The sequence below is a fragment of the Mus pahari genome, chromosome 2 (assembly GCF_900095145.1).
Source record: "Mus pahari chromosome 2, PAHARI_EIJ_v1.1, whole genome shotgun sequence".
Lineage (NCBI taxonomy): Eukaryota > Metazoa > Chordata > Mammalia > Rodentia > Muridae > Mus > Mus pahari.
The window spans coordinates 48,759,986-48,776,920 of NC_034591.1; the positions used below are offsets into that span (position 1 = coordinate 48,759,986).

General features: G+C 47.6%; 2 protein-coding genes across 3 annotated transcripts in view; both read left to right on the plus strand.

Moving 5' to 3' along the window:
* Positions 1-405: 405 nt before the first annotated feature.
* Positions 406-3,197, plus strand: Hilpda (hypoxia inducible lipid droplet associated). The gene is made up of 2 exons (XM_021191599.1): positions 406-594; positions 2,391-3,197. The coding sequence occupies exon 2, from the start codon at positions 2,447-2,449 to the stop codon at positions 2,639-2,641; it is 195 nt and encodes a 64-aa protein (XP_021047258.1). The 5' UTR covers positions 406-594; positions 2,391-2,446; the 3' UTR covers positions 2,642-3,197.
* Positions 3,198-9,617: 6,420 nt separating this feature from the next.
* Fam71f2 (family with sequence similarity 71 member F2) overlaps positions 9,618-16,935 on the plus strand; it is a 9,408-nt gene continuing 2,090 nt past the window's right edge. For both annotated transcript variants that reach the window (XM_029535648.1, XM_021191769.1), the window contains exons 1-4: positions 9,618-9,770; positions 12,045-12,226; positions 14,310-14,559; positions 16,126-16,244. In XM_029535648.1, coding sequence (XP_029391508.1) covers positions 9,618-9,770; positions 12,045-12,226; positions 14,310-14,559; positions 16,126-16,244 — 704 coding nt within the window. The remainder of the gene's footprint in view (positions 9,771-12,044; positions 12,227-14,309; positions 14,560-16,125; positions 16,245-16,935) is intronic.

Genomic DNA, 16,935 nt, shown 5'->3' on the forward strand with positions numbered 1-16,935 from the left:
GAAAGAAAGAAAGAAAGAAAGAAAGAAAGAAAGAAAGAAAGAAAGAAAGAAAGAAAGAAAGAAAGAAAGAAAGAAAGAAAGAAAGAAAGAAAGAAAGAGGAAGGGCGGAAGGAAGGAACCCCTGCGGGGCCTTCACCCACTGCCCGGGCTCCAGTGGTGGTCACTTCAAGCACCGCATCCAGCAATGGGGGAGGGGGTAAAGGCGCCTTTTGGCTCCTGATCTTCTAGAAGGCGGCCGGTGCGTCTGAACTTCATGCTGTCCACTCTGGACTGCAGTGAATCAACCGCACGCCGCGTGCTTCCCGTGACTCCACGAGCACTCCGCGGCGACACAGCTGACTCAGGGGCTGGAGGACCGGCGGACGTGCCCCAGGGCGAGCGCGTGCGGGTTCGGTACGCACGCGCAGTCTCCGAGGGCGGAGCCTCGCCCAGAAGGGGTGGGGCTTCGGGAGGTCCGTTTCTCTTTGGGGCTTATTTCTATCCGGAGCAGTGCCTGCGTAGAGCTTCCACGTTGCGACTCAGCCGACCTTCTTCCTTACTCCTGCACGACCTGGTGTGACTGTGAGCAGCCGTCTCTCGACTTTTCCTCCTGAGGTAACTGGCCCAGGATCCCCCAGGCCGGAGGCCGAGTCCTGGATCCCTTGCCCCATTGGTCGGGCTACTTGCGTTCGCGTCAGGGCTGTGCCTCCACCGGCTCTCTCTGCGTCGCCCAATCGATGAACTCCATGGGCCCCCTTTGTTTGCCCACCAAGTTTCACTTAAGTACCGTAGCCTTCCTTTCCTTTAGAATGTTGTGTAGTAACTGCCCCTTTGAAGGCTGGGTTCTTGTCTGTAGGATGACCATGTGGCCCCAAGTACCTTACCGAGTGCCCGAGCTATTTGAAAGCATTCAAAGATGTTTGCATAAATTAACTAGATTTGACTTTTTGCTATTTTTTTTGTTTGCTACTTTTTGTTTTGTGGTACTCCGGATTGATCCTAGAATCTTGTATGTGCTAGATTCGGCTTATACCACTGGGCTGCATTACCTACCGGCCCTTATGTTTACTTTTGAGACAAGGCGTCACTGAATCTTCCAAATTAGCTTTGCATTCTCTATAGCTCGGGCTAACCTTAAACATGTATTCCTTCTGCCTCAACCTCCTTCATAGCTGGGATTACAGGCTTTTGTCACCCTTATCGTTTATATTGACGATATTCAAGAAGTTTATAAATCCTCTGGTGGTGGTGGCGGCCGGCGGGCCACGGACACCTTTAATTACAGCCCTTTGGAGGTAGAAGCTTGGAGGATCTCTGTGAATTCGAGGCCAGCCTGGTGTACAGAGCTAGAGCTAGTTCCAGGAAAAAAAGCTTGTGATCAACTTGAATGTATGATACAGGAGAAACTTATACAGGTTGTTTGCTTTAGGACATACTCCTCCTTCTTATTCTTGGGGTACTATGCTAGGGTGGGCGAGCACTCTATACCACTGAGTTATATTTTCAGCCCACCTTTTTTTTTTTTTTTTTTTTTTTGGTTTTTTGAGACAGGGTTTCTCTGTGTCGCCCTGGCTGTCCTGGAATTCACTCTGTAGAGCAGGCTGGCCTTGAACTCAGAAATCCTCCTGCCTCTGCCTCCCAAGTGCTGGGATCAAAGGTGTGTACCACCACACCTGGCTTTCAGCCCACTTTTTACTTTTTGAGTCAGGGTCTCACTAAGTTGCCCATGATAGTTTTAACTCACTGTGTAGCTCAAGTATGCACCACCAGCCACACCTATCATTTTCTCGTATTTTATATATATACATGAAATACACATACACACGTACACGTACGTATACATTCATGGAGGCATTTTGCCTTCATGTTTTATATCCTGTTTGCTGTGCATCATGGGTGATTGTAGAAGCCAAAAAAGGACGTCAGATTCCCTGGGACTAGAGTTACAGATGGTTGTGAACTGTCATGTGTCAGCTGGTCCTCCGCAAGAGCAGCCGCAGCCGGTGCTATCTCCTGCCCAATTTTCTTTCTGTTTCCACCCGCCCCTGATGTCAAGTTAAGTCCTGGCACTGTAACAGGGCTTGTGTGTTGTGCTAGGTGGGAATGGTCTTAAAGAGGGATAAAAGTAGTTGCGTGTGTGGAATGCCTGTAAGCCCAGCACTTAGGAGGATTGCTTGAGTTTGAGGCCAGCCTGGGCTACATAGCAGGAAGAGTTAAAGATATACAGTTGTAAACAGTGCTCTTGAAGTTATCCCAACAACATGTGTATTTGTTCTCCAACCACACATGCTTGGAGGTGATGCCGGGAGCGGACTTGCCATTGTCCCCGTCTCCCTGGCCGGCAGGGCCTCTCTTGCTCCTGAGAAAACAAGGGTTGAGACTCACTCAGAGTCTTCTTTCTTTCTTCACAGGATCTAGCAGCAGAAAGCAGCTCTACATCCCTGCAAAGGAGCTGTGCCCTATCGCCATGAAGTCCATGCTGAACCTCTATGTGCTGGGCATCATGTTGACCCTGCTTTCCATCTTTGTTAGACTGATGGAGTCTCTGGGAGGCTTACTGGAGAGCCCTCTGCCCGAGAGCTCCTGGATCACGAGGGGTCAGCTAGCCAGCACACAGCCTCCCAAGGGCCTTCCAGACCATCCACCCCGAGGAGTGCGGTGAACCTCCCTCCAGGCATCAGCCGTACTTTGACACACTAGCTTCAGCATGTCCAACCACATGTTCCATTTCCCGAGAGGCAGCATCAAGTGTCTCCAAAGGACTCTTACTAGGCTTGGAAAGGCTATTCCCTTACCCTGGAAAAGAGCCTGTTTCCTCTAGAGCTGTGAGTGGGTTGTCTGAGGCTCTGGGATGGAGGTGTACCAGTTCCAGCTGGGAGAATGGTTTTTGGTTTCATCCGTTTCAGCCCTCTGTCCTAAAGGACTCTTTTGGACCTAAGTATCTTCTGTTGATTTGCTTTTGAGTCTCTTCCATGAGAGTTGTTTGGGCAGCGTCAAAGGGGCTGTGGGTTGGCTGTGAAGACAGAGGGTGGGCTATTCCAGTATCCAGGTCAAGTTGTACATTAAGTTCTTTCTCCAGTGTGTAATGCACGTGTTTGTATATAATGTCTAAAGGGCTATGGGATGATCAGGCCTGCTTAGGGTATGGGCGTTCCAGCCACTGTGTGGCTTAAACATGAATTTTTCTAATGCAATAAATGTGAATATATATATTTCCACTGTGTGTCCTGTTGACATGCCTGCCCTTGAAATTAGTAAGGAAAAGTTTAACTCCTAGATCTATAAATAAACTTTATCTCTATTTTTATTGTTGAGGCAGGATTTGACTGTGCAGTCCTGGTTGTCCTGGTAGTCACTATGTAGACCAGGCTGGCCCTCATAGAGACCCCTGGTGTCTCTTTTGCCTCTCTAGTGCTGGGATTAAAAGTGTGCACCACTACACCTGGTCATTTTCACATACGTTTATTTATTTATTTAATCGTTCATTCATTCCAAAAGAGGGAGGGTGTCAGATCTCATTACAAATGGTTGTGAGCCACCATGTGGTTGCTGGGATTTAAACTCAGGACCTTCGAAAGAGCAATCAGTGCTTTTAACTGCTGAGCTATCTCTCCAGCCCCCAATTTTTCTTTTGAGATAGTCTCATGTAGCTAATGCTGGCCTTGTCCCCCTGATTCAGCTGCCTCTACCTTCTAAGGGTTTAGACTGTAAGCTTCTGTCTAAACTTAATATTTTCAATTTTAGGAGCAAAAAAGTGTTCAAGATTTTGTTTAGAAACTGAATATGGATTGCCAAAAATACCAAGGACAGCCAGGGTTGCATAGCAAGACTGGACTCAAAAAGTTTTGTTTAAATGTAACCTCAGGGGCAGGGCCTTTCAGGTCTGCCCTGTATCAGCCGGTTATCTGAGCCTAGGCAAGACCTTGGTCCTCCATGGTTGCCCCTATGGATTCAGCCAACTGTAGGTTGAGATTTTGATTGTAAGGGCTCAAGATTGAACATAGGGCATTACATGTACCAGGAAAACATTCTACCAAGGAAACTTAAGTCAGCGCTGAAAATTTTTTTTTTTTTTGTAAATTATGTCCATGATGAACTATTCTTGTGTCCGTGATAAGACACCTTTTCTTGTCATTTCTTCCTGAGCAAAACAGAACAACTTTAGTATTTACATTGCATTAGGTATTATAAGTAATCTAGAGGTAAGTATATGTTAACATAGAGTTGGGTCCTTTGCAGATTATATGCCATTTTATATTAGACAGAGTTGTGGCATAATCCCCTCCCCACCCCCAGAACCGTTTGGTCTTGTGACTGGTCGGACTCTATAAAGGAAATCTGCCCTCTCCCCGCCCTGCCTCGATCTAAATGAGCATTCCTGCAGGCCTAGCCTATCTTGTTCTCCTCAATGACTTAGCCAGCTAAGTGGCTGTTTGTTGTCAGTTTAAGTCAGCTACTGAATCTGCATGCTGCAAGAGATTTGCTTGTGAGAGCTCCCGAAGCAATCTAGATTGGCCTTGAAACCTAGGATCCCTCCACCCTAGCCTAATGGGTCTGGATTATAGCTACAGGCCAGGTGCTCGCTCGTGTCTGCCCAGCACTGAGCAGCTACGCCTCCACTCAACAGTGGAAGAAGGGCCGTTTTGTTTTGAAGCAGTCTCACTACATAGCCCTGGAACTGATAATGAGTAGGTGACAAGTGACCCAGACTGACCTCAGAGTCCCATCTGCCTCATGTGCTGGGATTAAAGATGTGTGTCATTACAATGGGCAAAGAGGCTTCCTTCCCACAATCCACCTCTCTGATCCCTGCCCTGCTATGAGAGTATTCACTCTGCCTTAGGTTTCGCTCTTGTCTCTGTGTTTATGATTTTGATATACTTTTGCCAAACAAAAAGAATGGAACACAGCGTCCTCTGCTGTCTTAGCAGCTCTGCTTCCTTGGTGTTCTTAATGCCGCTGACTAATGACTCTGGCTTAGGGATTGGTGTTGGCTATTGCTGGGTGGGAGTCAGTATATTGCCAACCTCCACCTTCTAGGTACATGGTTCATCATTAGCCCCTTTGGGGCTAAGAAATGATTTAGTTATTGGCTCTTGCTATGCAGCCTAGGCTGGCCTCAAATTTGTGATTCAATTATTGGGGTTAAAGTTATGTTGTCACACCTTATTTCTGAGGACTGGCAAACTAGCCCTGACTTTGCCAAGGTTACAGAAGGTTGATTTCATTAGTGTAGTACCATCAGTCATGTATTTGGAGGGTTAGTCTTAGCCGCTAAGGCACTGATCAACAAGTCAGATGACCTCAGTTTGATCTCCAAAACCTACATGGTAGAAGGAGAGAACATTCCCATAGGCTTGTCCTTGAAGTCTACACATGCACTGTGACATACTGGCATTCCCACACCATTCACACACATCACCACCATGACACACACACACACACTTGTCCTTGAAGTCTACACGTGCACTGTGACATACTGGCATTCCCACACCATTCACACACATCACCACCATGACACACACACACACTTGTCACTGGCATTCCCCAACCCTTCACACACACCACCACCACGACACACACACACACACACACACAGAGTAAATGTAGATGAAAAAAATTAACGTAATTGGAGAACTGGCAAGATGGCTCAGTGGATAAAACCTCTTGCTGCCAAGCCTGATGACCTGTTTGATCCGGAGGACCTACAGCATTGAAGATGAACACCATCTCCTGCAAGTTGTTCCCTGACCTTCACAAATGCACCTCCCCCAATAAACAAACAAACAAATAGATAAATAAGTGTATAAGAAAAAGTATAACTGCAAAGCAAACAGTGGCACACACCTGCCTTCCGTGTAAGCTGATGTTGATTGTGTGTTTATGTGCACCCAACCCTCTCTCATTTAGAGAGGGTCTTGCTATAGAGTCTGCACTTCCTTTGAATTCTTGGCAATCCTGCCTTAGTCTCCTTATTAGTGGGGTTACAAGTATGTACCACTATGCCCAGCTAATTCCAATATTTCTATCCGTCAAGGGCACACTATGTTATAATGTAGCAAGATCACTAAAAATTTCAATGGCTTAGAACCATTGCCCGGGTCCCTAAAAAGGAGCAGGTGCCTAAACAGTGCATCCCCACCTATTCCTGCTGATTGGTACCCCAAAACCATCAGGCTGCTGTGCACCTGTCCATTCCCCATCCCTCCCAGCCATTTCCTCCTTATCTTCCCGACTACTATTAACCTGGTCTCCCATTACTATGTGTTAGGTGTGTGGGAATGTAGCTTATACTCTTTTTTTGTTTTTTTGGGTTTTTTTTAGAGCTTGGCCACACTGGTAGAGAAACTTGTGCCTTACCCAGAGCTTGTTAAGTTTGAACCTGATATGTAAGTAAATGTCATTTAACATTTTTTTTCCCTTTGAGGGAAGATATTGTAAGGGTGTCCTACCTACAGGAGAGGCGTGAGGTGTGCGTTGAATAGTTATCTACCGGGAAGATCTCTACTACCAGCGGTAGTCAGCAGTATTTTTAGTATCCCTTCATTTGTTTGTTTTGAGACAAGAGGCTCACTGTGTAGCCCAGAATGGCCTCAACTCACAGCAATCTTGCCTCAATCTCTTGCACTGGGATTCCAGGTGAATGGCTAGAAGCTCACTGCAGACTCCCTTGAGACTGGATGGGGCTATGGAAAATGATTCCGCTCAGTCAGTTCTGAGTCGATGTAACATGCCTATTCTAGATTGGAATATGTAAGGACTATTTCCCAACCCATAGCAACCTCCCCCAACCCTCTGCTTTGGTAACTAAAACTGATCTGTATGGGACTTCTTCATTGGTGTAGACCAGGGAGTAAAGAAGCCACAGAGAAGAACTCTCAACTGATCCTGGGGAGAGAGAAATCAGCCTTCATTGTGTGAAGCGTCAGAGATTGGGGAAAGACATTAGAGGGGAGATCAGGTTAAAAAAGAAATCTTTCATAACAATCCTGTGACTAAGATTTTTGTATAGCACCGAAACACGATGTTGTTTGGAGTTGGATGTTAATGAAAAGCTTCAATTTCCACCCTGTAGTTTCCCGTGTGTGATAAGTGGTGTATCTGTGTGCATGTCCTTGAATGGGCTTGTCCATGCCACGTGTGGCTGCCAGAGCACCATTTCACAATGCAACCCCAGCTATGTCGCTCATGTAGGCCTTGCATTTGTGACTGCCTTGCCTCTGCCTCTTGAGTTACAAGCACGCACTGGAACCGTCTAAAATGCAGAGACTTGGGGACTTGCTAAGTTAGGAAGAATATCTCAGTGGTGGGAACGTGTGAGCACAGATAAGCGCTAAGACAGAAAAGCAAAGAGAGCTAAGGGACAGCGTATCTAAAAACCTCCAACTACCGATGCTTAAGCCTGATAACTGGAGGCTTGAACTCTATTGCCATCTAGTGGATGCTGAAGAGAAGGGAGTGTTGCACCGTATTTAACAGAAAAGGAGAGGAAGGAAGAAAGGAAGTGGGAGAAAAGAAGGAAGAAAGAAAACTATTTTCAAACTAATGGGAACAGGTTTTAGCATTCTATAAAACTTCAATATTTAAAATAGTATGAGACGAGCCTATGACTAGACGGTTCAGATAAGCTCTGGGAACTGAGAAATGGCTCAGTAGGTAAAGGCACTTTCCCTGGCAATTATGGCAACCTAAATGCTGATCCCAGAACACATAGAAAAAGCCCATAGCAACAGCCGGTGCTTCTGAGATCACAAGGCCCAGGAGAACTGAAGGAAGCTTGCTGCTGGCCCACCTAACCTAGAGTACACAGCACAAAGAGGCCTGGTTTCAAGATGAAAAGGTAATGCCCAACACCTGAGGCCTGTCCTCTGCCCTCCACTCAGAGCATGCACATGGCTACACCCCTTGCAAGAACACACAGATGGCTCAGCAGTTAAGAGCACTGACTGAGCCGGGCGTGGTGGAACATGCCTTTAATCCCAGCACTTGGGAGGCAGAGGCAGGTGGATTTCTGAGTTCGAAGGCCAGCCTGGTCTACAAAGTGAGTTCCAGGACAGCCAGGGCTACACAGAGAAACCCTGTCTCGAAAAACCAAAAAAAAAAAGGGGGGGGGGCACTGACTGTTCTTTCAGAGGTCCTGAGTTCGATTCCCAACAACCATCTGTAATAGAATCCGATGTCCTCACCTGGTGTGTCTGAAGTGAGTGACAGTGTGATCACATACATAAAATAAATAAACCTTAAAAAAAAAAAAGAACACACGCGCAGATACACTCACTTATCACACACGCAGAAAAGGAGAAAGAAAGGAAGGTAGGAAAAGAAAAGAAAAATATGTCTGAAAGTGGGCCGAGGGAGTTTCACTGCAATGAAGGTACCACTGATTTCAGAAATCTCCACAAAGGGGCTGGCGACATGACTCTGAGGGTTAAGACATCTGCTTTAGAATTTGACAGACCTGTGTTCAATCCCCTAAAGGAGGAAGGAGAGAACCCTCAAATTGTCTTCTGACACCCACGAGCTCCAACAGCAAACACAAGCTTTTTTAAGCCCAGCATTCAGTAGAGGTTGGAGAACCTCTGTGAGTTCAAAGCCAGCCTGGTCTACATAGTGAATTCCAGGACAGCCAGGGCTTCACAGTGAGACCCTATCTCCAACCAACAAAAATAGAAGTAAATTAATAGTAAGACCTGGTTCTGTGGTAGAATTCCTAACACACCCAGTCAAATTAGTTTACAGTTTCTTAAATTGATGTGCCGCTTTTCAAATGAGTTTATTGACCAGGTGGTGGCGCACACCTTTAATCTATCCACTTGGGACGCAGAGGTATGGGGCCCTCTGAGTTTGAGGCCAGCCTGGTCTACATACTCAATTCTGGGGCATCCAGGACTATATGATAAAAAAAGGAAAACTATAAATACTTTGAAGTTTCTCTCCAAAAGGTTTTTCTAGTTGGAAAGAAAATGTGTGTGTGTGTGTGTGGGGGGGCACATGGAGCAATGTGCACAAGGAGGTCAGAGGATGAGAGAGAGAGAGAGAGAGAGAGAGAGAGAGAGAGAGAGAGAGAGAGAGAGAGAGAGAGTCAGTTCTTTCATTTTGTCACTTCCATCTTGGGAGTCTTTAAACTCCTATCAGGCTTGGTGGCAAGTGCTTTGGCCAGCTGAGCCATCCTGCCGACCCCCCCCCCCAGCCTGACTTTAGGGTTGAACTTACAAAGAGCTTTCGTGTGAGGCTTCCAGTTATGAAAGAGGATCAAAGGCTGTGATTTTCCCAGAGTCCTTCATTGGGGGGCCTGGGCAGCCAGCTCACTGCCTGGGGAAGGTCATCGCCCTGCTGCTTGGGGTAAGGGCTAGCGTTTAGAATCCGGAAGCTTTCAGCTGGTCTGTGGTCATCTCCCAGTCCTATGTACCCACTTCCTGGCCTCCTCCCCCTTTCCTACTGTTAGCATCTTTTTGATGTCATTCCTGCCATTGTGAGCTGACAGGCCCTCCCAGCCCTGGAGGCCATGCTAAACCATAAGCATCAGGGAGCTGAAGCTGGGAGGTGGGGGGAGCTGTAGTTCCACCAACACCTTGGAGTTGGGCTGGGTCTGTGTGGAGCCCCAGAGATGTTCCCCAGCCCATTCTTCTTAAGAGCCAATGAGTAAAATTAGGGGCCTCCCTCCTGCAATCAGGGACCCAGGCCCTGGAGTGGAACTCGGAGTAGTAGATGGCCTGCTTTGTCAACTGATTCATTCTCCAGAATTCAACTTGTTCTCTGACTCAGTGGTGTTTGAGAGCACCTTTATCCAGGTACCTCCTGCATCTTCGGGATAAGAGCCTCTCCTCCCACAGCCTGCTTCCAAAGTCATTTCTCTTTATGCTCCCCCAGCACACTACATTTAAAGAGTTACTTAGTGTTTGGAACAAGAGGGAAGTTTTGTTTTGTTTTTGAGTCAGTGTTTCACTATGTTGCCTTGGTTGGCCTAGAGCTTTGTAGACCAGGCTGGCCTCAAACTCACAGAGATCCTCCAGCCTCTGCCTCCTGAGTGCTGAGATTAAAAGAGTATGCCACTACACCCAACTTACATATCTTTTTAAATGTTTTGTTGGTTTTTTTTTTTAAGATTTATTTAAGTTTTTATTGTGTATTTGTGCACATGAGGGCAGTGCCCAGGGGGTGGGATCAGAAGAGGGCATCAAACCCCCGGGGAGCTGAAGTTATGAGTCCTTGTAAACTTCCTGACATTGCTGCTGGAAAGTGAACAACTCCAGGTCCTCTCTGAGATCAATAAACACTCTTAATGGCAAAACTGTTTCTTTAGCCCTGAAAGCAGCCTCAAGGTGCGCAGTTTAACCGTGTCAGTGGTAACTGTCTAGGCAAGCTCTGTCTGAGACCATTTGGAACAGCAATGCATGATTACAGACGCCCAGGGCATTCTCTCTGGACTTGAGAACTGTGTGTCAGACAGCCCGGGTCCTGGTCACTCTGTGGGAACCACTGGGGTTTGGGTAGGAATAAGAGCAGGCAGAGAAACTTGAAGGTACCCAGGCTAAGGTGGGGACCCTGGGCTGATGTCAGGGACCCACCTAAATGTAGGGGTCAAGTGGCAGGGAGTTGTAGGGGGATGGTGGGAACCTTTCTAGGTAGGTGTAGGAACTCAATCTGAGGTTCTCACCGGCATTGAGCCGCTTCCCATTACGGTGCCAGTTTGGGAAAACTGTTCGGTGTCTCCAGTGCCCCACTCTCCTGTGCTGCCTAAGTAGACACCTATGTTCCTGGGATACGAGCTAGCGAGCCTAAGGTGAAGGAGCAGTAACGTGGGATGCAGGCTGTTTCAATTCCTAGTCACCCCTCGTTATGTGTGGTACTTTTGACCTCTTACTTCCTTCTCCATGATGTAACTTCGAGGCTGTTGAGCGTCTCCAAATGGACTCTGCACGGCTGTGAGAGACTAGAGGTGACTTGCTCCTCAGTTAATTCCACTTCTTCCCCTCTGTTTCCTATGTCACTGTTCCCTATGACCATCCCAAAGTAGGCCGTTCCCGGCATTTTATTGTGCGCCCTCTCTCGGTGGCTATGGCCCTCAGTAGGGACTACAGATCCTCTTTCATAGCACAGGCTCTGAGAAATGTCACTTTTTTTTTCCTCCCCAAAATCAAAATTAATTTTTTTCCCTCGAAGTGTGGCTTGGACGGGCTGGTAGGAATTAATTTCAGTCTTCCTTGGGGTTTCCTCATGTCCCCAGTTTCCCCATGGGATGTGCATTTGTCAGGGTTGCACAGAGTCTGGAACACTGGGAGAAGGCCCATGGCCTTGGGAACACGGGAATCTCTGCTTATGGTAGCTGTGGCTCCCAAGTCGTCCCAGCTTTGGTGTTTCTCTGCCCTGAGTTGGGACAGTGCCCCAGTTCGTAGCATCCACTGCCCTTGTCCTGCCATGCCTCTCCCCCCAACCCCTGTACTTTGGGGAGCAGAAGAGCTTGTGGCATTTGAGCCCCTGCAACAAGCTGCCTTTCTTCTCTGAGGGAAGCTCTCCAGCCTCCCCCAATGTGAGCTTCCCTGGTCTTTTCTGTTCTGTAGCTCTTTCCGAACTCTCTCCCTCCTCTGGACCTTTCTTCCTATCAGCCCGCTTCCAGGCTGTTAGCTTGCTGGTTTCTCTGACCCAGGGCAGGAAGTATAAAATTTCCGGTGCTACTTTTCTCTCACCAAACATCTTTAATTTTTTTTTATATATATTTTTGTTCCTTTGTTGTTTTAAGACAGGGTCTCCTGTAGCCCAGGCTGCCCTCTAACGCCACATAAAACCAAGAGTGACCTTGAACTCCTGATTCTCCTGCCTCAACTCCCAAGTGACTAGTGTATCTTTTCAAAGCTAAATGTGGGTTTCTCTACACAAAGCAGTACTATGCAGGGTTGTTAGTCACAAAACTTTATGTCTGGGTGACTGGGGGAGAGGGACAAAAGAGACCAGTAGCAGGCAATGGTCTAGCTCACCCACCTGAGATGGCCCTGCCTGGGGTCTGCAGCCTTCCTTGCCTTGTCTGCAATCTCTTCCTGACCCGCGTGTCTGGGGCTGATTTCCAGGTCACTAAGCAAGGAAACTGGATGGATGCCTATGAAAGATCTGCCACTATGATCCTTGGAGTAACCTCTTCCGTGCCCTCCTTGCCACTCCCCAATATCCTCCTGATGGCCAATGTCACCTGGCCTCACGGTCCGTTTTCCACCCATAGCGCACTTGGTGCCCCTGTCATCACCCTCAGCAGGTAAAGGAAGGCTGGAGGGAGGGGCTGGGGGATGATTGGCGAGTGTATGCTTACTATGCAGGTAAAGGAAGGCTGGAGGGAGGGACCGGAAGTGTGGGATGATTGGCAAGGTAAAGGAAGGCTGGAAGGGAGGGGCCGGAAGTGTGGGATGATTGGCAAGTGTATGCTTACTGTGCAGGTGGGCAGGCTTCAAACCAGAAGGAAGGGTAGTGCTCCAGGGCAGTGCTCCTCATGAGCTCCATCTGCTTGCCTAATGCACGTTGCCTCAGTGTCTCTGCCACACTGTTCCTGTCTCCAGCTCAATGGTTGAAGATCTTAGCTTCCCTTTGGTTTAATTTTTTTAAGGTCTTGTTTGGTTTGGTTTGGTTGGTTTGGGGTTTTTTGTTTGTTTGTTTTATTTTTGTTGTTGTTGTTGTTGTTATTGTTGTTGTTTGAGGCAGAATCTACTTCCGTAACCGCGTCCTGCCTGGAACTCACTTTATAAGAATTTGAGAAGAGCCCAGCCTTGGCTTCCCGGTCAGTGTAGATGTGGGAGATTTTTAAAGAGAACCTTTGGGAGTTATTTCTCTCCTACTTCGTGGGTTCTGGGGATTGAACTCATGTCACTAGAGTTGACAATGAATACCTTCACCTTTAGAGACAACTTGCCAGCCCATAAATGGAGATATTAAAGTCAAATAGAGCTATGAGATATTGAGATTGAAAAAAAAAAAGATATTGCCAAACCCAGGATGGTAAGCCTGTCTTTATAAAGGGTGGGGGTGTGTTAGGAGAGGTGACCCTTCCTGAAGTCCTGAGTAAGTTTCCACCACCCATGTCAGGCAGCCCATAGCCACCTGTAACTCTGACACACACTTCTAGCTTCCAGAGAACCTACATATATGTGGTATTCACACACACACACACACACACACAGAGAGAGAGAGAGAGAGAGAGAGAGAGAGAGAGAGAGAGAGAAGAATAAAAAGATTAGTGATGTGGCTTGGTTGGTAGACTGTATGCCTAGTGCACACACGGACCTAGCTAAATTCAGCACCACATAAACTGAGCATGGTGGTACCAACCTGTAACCCCAGAACTTGGGAGGGGCAGACAGAGTATCAAAGAAAAGCAAAGCAAAGCATAAAGCTTCGGCATATAGGAGACACCCACCGTTCCTACTGGTTGCTTCAAGGAGTCAAAGATGTAGGGAAAAGCTTAGAAATGAGGCAAGAAATCTCTGTTCTAATCCTCGATCAGGATGACTGAGCAAACTTAGAATATTTTCGCATGGCCTTTGTTTTCTGAGACAGGACTCCTGTAGTTTGTGCTGGCTTTAAATGCTCAGTCCTTCTGCTTAGTCTCCCAAGTGCTAGGATTGCCACTGTGCATGTGCTGTGTGTGTGTGTGTGTCAGGGTGCAAGGCCAGAGGATGTGTTAGATATCCCTGCTCTACCACAATCCATCTTATTGCCTTGAGGTGGCCTCTCACTGAAGCACACTGGTTGGGCGAGGGTGGCTGGCCGGTGAGCTCTCAGGATCTGCCTACCCGGTTTGACATCCAGCCCGGAGGTTACAGGCATACATGACAACCCCTGGCTCTTTAAAAGCAAAACAGAACAGAGCAAAACAACCAACCAACCATGAGCGCTTGGGGTTCGAACTCAGGGCTTCACGCTCACACAATAAGTTGTGTGCTTTGGTCTATCGAATCACCTCCCCCAGTCACTCACAGAACTTCGCCGAGGCTTTACTGCAAAATCTGAAATGAGTGGTTAATAATACTTATCTTTCTCTAAGAGTCTTGTGAGCAGTAAGTGAGAGTGAGATGTTACGCACTGATAGCAGTGATTGATGTGAACAGATTCTTTTTATTTAATTTTTTTTTTTTTTGAGACAAAGTCACGTAGCTCAAGCTGAACTTGAACTCCTGCCCTTAGCTCCCAAGTGTTGGGATTTAGGCATACACCTAAAGGCATGCGAGTCTTTACTAAGGAACAGAGATCCTGCGAATCCATGAGAAGGGAGTCGGATACAGCAGCTAGTCCCAGGGCTAGGGCAGGAGCCGCAGACACCAACACACGAATTCCCCACTTATGCTCAGGATTCTTCCCCTGAAGTATGTGGAGCTACAAATCTATGACAGGACCCAGCGCATCCTCCGGGTTAGGACAGTGACCGAGAAGATCTACTATCTGAGGCTCCACGAGAAACATCCACAGGCTGTGTTTCAGTTCTGGATCCGCTTGGTGAAAATCTTACAGAAAGGGCTGTCAATCACCACCAAAGACCCAAGAATCCAGTTCACTCACTGCCTGGTGCCCAAGATGTTCAACTCCTCCACTGAAACAACAGTAAGTGCCCCGCCCCCAGGGTCTGCAGAGAAACGTATATATCCATGTGCATACTCACACACTCACATGCACGCACTCATGTTCCCAGATGCAAATGGACACCTGGTCTTTCATAGATGCCGGTCACTCATCGATAGATCCACTCAACACCTTGGATCAGAAATATTCAGGAAACAAACAAGCAAACAAACAAGCAAACACTGTGCCCTTCTCACTGTCCCCTGAACAATACAGTAGTGGGATAGCTACTTATGTCGTATTGTGTTGTGTGAGGCATGTACAAAAACTATACCATTGCAAATAAGGGACTCGAGTATAGAGGACTTTTCTGTTGGAGGGAAGGTGTCTTAGTTAGGGTTTTACTGCTGTGAACAGACACCATGACCAAGGCAAGTCTTATATAAGACAACATTTAATTGGGGCTGGATTATAGGTTCAGAGATATAGTCCTTTATCATCGAGGTGGGAGCATAGCAGCATCCAGGCAGGCTTGGTGCAGGAGGAGCTGAGAGTTCTACATCTTCATCTGAAGGCTGCTAGCAGAATACAGGTTCTCAGGCAGCTGGGACTAGGATATTAAAGCCCACACCCACAGTGACACACCTACTCCAACGAGGTCACACCTCCTAATAGTGCCACTCCCTGGGCCAAGTATAGACAAACCATCACAGGAGGGCTCCTGGAGCCAATCCCCATGCATCTTAGGGGCAAGTATGTACATTACTGAATACAATGCTGTTGATCACGGGGAACTTCCCCTCATTTAGGCATCACTCCCTCCCCTCTGGAACACATTTGAAAGACTCCTAAAATGAGGGGTAATTGGTGACATCTCTAGTTTTCAGTGAATTTGAATATAGCTACACATGCATGTATAGGCTTTGGGGGGGGCATTTTTTTTTTGTAAAGATGGGACCTCACCATGTAGCCCAGGCTGGCCTCAACCTCAAGACCTCCCTGTGTCTCAGTTCCCACGACTTCCCCTCTTGTGGGTGGAAGCAGGGCCTCTAGCATGCTCGATGTTAGACAAGTGTTCTACCTGCTCTATCACTGAGCTAGGGCCTTTTTATGTTTACTTGGTTGGGTTTTTGTTGTTGTTGTTGTTTTGTTTTGTTTTTTACTGTGCACAAGTTCTGTTATTGAAACAACTCTCCCTCTGTAGCTCAGACTGGGCAGGAATTCACTATGTAGCCCAGGTTGCCCTCACACTTTGAGCCATCCTCCTGCCTTAGCTTCCCTAGTGCTGGGATTGCAAGCACACATCACTACCCTGAGCTCCTTGTGGGGCAGGAGGGTTTCCTGGACCTTCCCAGGGCAGAAGCATGGGTGGAAAGCTTGCTAGAGATGGCTCTAAATTTGAGATCTTAAAACTGAACTCTTTTCCTGCCTTTATTAATGTGTGTGATTTTGGTGTTTTGATAGTCACTGGTGTTGGAGATCAGCAGCTCTAGGGTCCACATTTTAGTCTCTGGATAGCATGACCTCCCCAGCATGTCAGAGCCCTGCCTGAGAGAGCACAGCTGCTCCGTGGGGAGCAGGGCCCCTGACTTGCGTCTCCCTGTACAGACTGAAAGCAGCCTACCCACATCCTCCCAGAACAGCGAGGCCATAATGCTGCTGGCGGCTGAGCAGAACAGCAGCAGTCTCTTAGAACTCTCAAACAGACACCAGCTCTCAGGAGACAGGTGAGTCCTGTGTTGTCAGCCCCGGCCTTGCCCTAGCCTAAATCCATCGGCCTGCGACTCTATCCATCCAGTCCTTTTTATCGTACATAGCCAGCCACACGACTTTGTCCCCTAAACTTGGTTGCAAGCTTGTGCTCAGAAAAGGTTCTGTGGCATCCGGGCATTGGAATGTTCATTCCACAGATAAACTCCCCGTTTTCACAAGGCAGATACACAACAAAAGGAATGGAAAATGAGTAAATTAATTCCAAGAAATGCAAACTAATAAATAAGTCAGTCAGCTACTGACTCGCTAACCCCTGCTCACAAAGGCCTCTCTGGCAGCCTCAGCTTTGCCCTCCCTACCTCGTGGGTAAAAGGACAGAGGCCAAAGGCCCCTCCTAAGTCCAAGTCTCAGCGAGCCCCCTGACAAGCAGCGAAGAGTGGGCGTCCGTGGTCAGGGCAGGTCGAGGTCGCAGGCTGCTGTCAACCCATAATTCGTCTTTTTAATCCCTTTGTGATTTTTTTCCAGTGGGAGGAGGGTTTTTCTTTGCCGTTTCACTATAAAAGCTTCCTCCTCTCTGGACAGTGCCCATAAAAGCTGCTCCTAAATGTCTGATGCCTGATTATACTTTCTTGATATGCTCAACCTGGGCCTCCTCTCCTCTCCTCTCCTCTCCTCTCCTCTCCTCTCCTCTCCTCTCCTCTCCTC